Below are 3540 nucleotides of genomic sequence, written 5' to 3' on the forward strand. Positions count from 1 at the left end.
TGAGATTTGCCTGTGAATTTTGTTTGCGAACATATTTCATCGCGTACGCGCGTGCATATTGCGCACAAGAAACTATCTCATATCTATCCAATATATAACGAACAAATAACGCGCAAATAGTTAACATATTGCAAGTTATTTACTCTTAATTTGAGTGTATTACATACCTATGCATGAGTCGTTTTTGTGTTTGATGACTGGATATTCACGTACAAAATGCTATCTAGATTTACTAGTTATATGCTGTTCAAATGACGACGCACTGGGATACGATTTTGCTCGCAAAATGTTATTTGGGAACAGTCGGAACTTATATATAATATAGTAACCGATTGGAATGTTTTGTCTACTCTTCGCTACTACGTGACACGAGTGTCGTACCGCAAGACAGTGAATTGTCGCGGTAAAAGAAATAAAATGCGTATCTGACACTTCAAACAATTCAACAAAACACGTTTATAAAACACGCGTTTTCAAATACATATGTTTCACGAAAATTATGCAAATTTCTCGCAGTTTTTGTGTGCTGCAAAGATTCATGCGGTATCACGTGATCTTTACATTCAATGGCGTGGAACATAAAAATGTGACATTTCACATTCCAATCCATCACTAAGTTCGCCGCCTATGTGTGTGTGTGTCTGTGTGTTGAGCTTAGAAGTACGTGGCTTTTCGGTACACACAATCACGGGCGTCCGCAAAAAAAGGAGCAAACCCGGCATTTGTCCTCCTCCCTCTGGAAAGACAAGTTTTTTCATAAATTATATTTATCTTGAAACAAGTTTGAAATCCCTGGTTAACAAATTAAATCATACATCTATTCATGAAAGCTTTCTGCACAATGAAACCTTTCTGTTAAATGTATAATTTTTGAGGAAAAATTGCTCCACCTCCCTTCTGAAAAAAAATCCTGCGGATGCTCATGCACACAATCTAAGGAATATATAAAGAGTCTTGCAGTCTAGTATATTATAGATGCTATGGAATTAGCCAATCAATTGTGATAAATTTTTATGTATGTCTTAAGCCCGTTCTACATTGATCGCAAAAGATGAATCGCACGAGCGCGATATTGCGATCGTCGTAAGGTCGTCGCAAGCAGAAATCGCAAAGTTTGCGTCTTTACGATCTTGCGACAGCCAATAAGTATCGAGCTTCTCGCTCTTGTGTGTTTCTCTACTATTTACTAATTGGCTGTAACTTGCGACTAAAGGGCCGTCTATAATGGGAGTAGGTAGTATAGAGTAAGAAGTAAGGTTCTTGGAAGGAGTTACACTGAAACTTCATTTATTTTCCCTCTTACTTATCTTCCCACTCGGTTATCTTCTCACAAAATCGCTCAGTTATATTCCCACTTAGTTTCCCCTCTAACTCCCACTCTTATTTTTCTCTCATTCTCCACTCTCGCACTTAGCAGAGCAAACGAGGCGCGGGAAACGGCATGATTTGCAGCAGCCAATCACACTGCAACCGTAATGGAAAACTACCTTTATTTTGCGCAGTGGTGGGATCCCTTCTGAAAGGAAAATAAGTGAAGTGCTCACGTTTCATGAGTGGGAAAATAAATAAAGTTTCAGTGTATTTCATTTTTGTCTATACAAGTAATTATTTCGCGTTTTTTGACACGCGTCTTTCATTGGCTAACAGTAAGGTAGTAGGCAGTGCGAAATGGGAATTGTTCATTTCGTTATTCCCGTTGTTTCTTCACCGAAAAATAGTTTACTCTCTACTTTTACAGCCTTACTACCTTTATTGTAGACTACCCATAAGAGCTAGTCTCTTACTCTGAAAGTCAAATATATACATGTATCATACAACAATACTGTGTACGTTTTTGTTTTTTAATATCGTGAAGTTTCTCTGACATACGTAATGTAAATTTTCGCGTTNCAACGCGTTTACATCAACATAATGCGTGATAAATTTACATTAATAATACTGATAATTGAACACGTTCGTTTCGCTTGCGCCCACTTGCCATTTGCATAATCGATATCGCGATTGCGATATATGGCAGGCAAACGCGCGTTTACATTTAGGCTTAGTAGAGATTGCGTTAGGGCTTGTCAAATTGACGAATAGAGTATATACGCCCCCCCCGGTCTCTTTCTGTTTGTAGGTGCGTAGAGGTCTTCACAGACTGCAGGACGCGCTCGCCCTGGTCGAGAAAAACACGCTGGGCCTTCAAACAAACTGCGCTTCGGTCGCCGAGGAAGTGGACGAGATTTATCGGAGGCTAAGCAAGGCTTTGAAAGANCGCACGGAATATCTGCGTAACGAGGTCGATCGATATCTCGGCACCGAGCTTAGAGGCTTGATTCAGCTCAAAGAGAATCTCGAATTGGAAATCGCGAATATCCAGAGCAACTGCGATCTGGCGGAGGCGNACATAAACGAAAACGTGCCGTGGGACGACGCCGAGCTCCTGGACACAAAGGAACTCTTTCTGCATACGGTGGAGTTTATCAGGTTTGTCGAGTGTGTCCTGTAATCTCTTTTTTTTTGCTTGTGCTTGCTCGTTAAACTCCATGGCTGGAACGACATTTGCGCGCGAGCGCATCCTTGTGCGATTTATTATCGGCTATCTATTTTGCGGTCTAGTTTTTTCCAGCACGGAAAAATCGTTAAATCAGACGCGGCTCTGAGAGCAATTTTTTGTTTTGTTTTTTTTTTCAATTTCAAAGTCTTGCTAATGTGACGATTCCCATGGATTTACTTTATTTCGACGTTACTCTATCATTAAATTGTTTTACTCTTTCGAAGAAATATTGTCNAAATTCTGTTGAAATACAATAATTGAATTTACCACGCTTTCACATTTTACCGGATAAAATTGATTTATTTTTCGTAATAAAATATTTTTCCATACAAAATTCAAAATGTAATAATTCTTTACAAAAAAAAAACAAAAAAATGCAATATGATAATTTATCAAAATATTATTAAGCACGAAATNTATAATTATTAAGAATTTACTCTTTTTCATAGCTCTAGTGTTTTATTTAAATTTATTGTAATTATAACAAATAGCGCGTGAGATCTCTGTGGAACAATAGTAACACNCTTCGAAAGTGAATCATAAATTCAATCTTGTCGATTCGACTATCAATCAATATCGGCGACCCAGCTCTATGCTCGTAGATTTGTGTTAATGACATTGTGAAATCCAGCGTTAGCTTCGTAATATAATTAACGTTCGACGTTTACCGCACGCGCCAAATACGAAATATGTAATAACGCGCAAAATTTGTCGTAAATTATTGACGCAAATCGTTCCCTCGTAACAAAATTATACACGCTTATTAACTCATAATAATCGCGTTAAGCAAACGACAAAGTATTAAAGAGAGCGTTATTCCAATTTTGCGGAGATGGCATATAAAATCGCNCGGTCGTATAATATTTCCGTAAGATAATATGCTTTATTAGTAATTAACATGATAATTAACGCTTCAATGAATTTTAAAAGCTCGCTTTACGCGCGCAGAAATTTCTCGTATGCTAAATCGGGGACGGCGGAGTTGTGCAAGTAATCCTTTT

At 38.2% G+C, this 3540-nt stretch overlaps 1 protein-coding gene across 1 annotated transcript in view; it reads left to right on the forward strand.

The window, feature by feature from the left end:
- Window positions 1–3540, forward strand: part of LOC109864127 (RING finger protein nhl-1-like) — an 80136-nt gene that overhangs the window by 43744 nt on the left and 32852 nt on the right. The window contains 1 exon segment of the mRNA XM_020445043.1: window positions 2120–2469. Coding sequence (XP_020300632.1) covers window positions 2120–2469 — 350 coding nt within the window.

The sequence above is a fragment of the Pseudomyrmex gracilis genome, unplaced genomic scaffold (assembly GCF_002006095.1).
Source record: "Pseudomyrmex gracilis isolate BER0280 unplaced genomic scaffold, ASM200609v1 scaffold_17, whole genome shotgun sequence".
Taxonomy (NCBI): Eukaryota; Metazoa; Arthropoda; class Insecta; order Hymenoptera; family Formicidae; genus Pseudomyrmex; species Pseudomyrmex gracilis.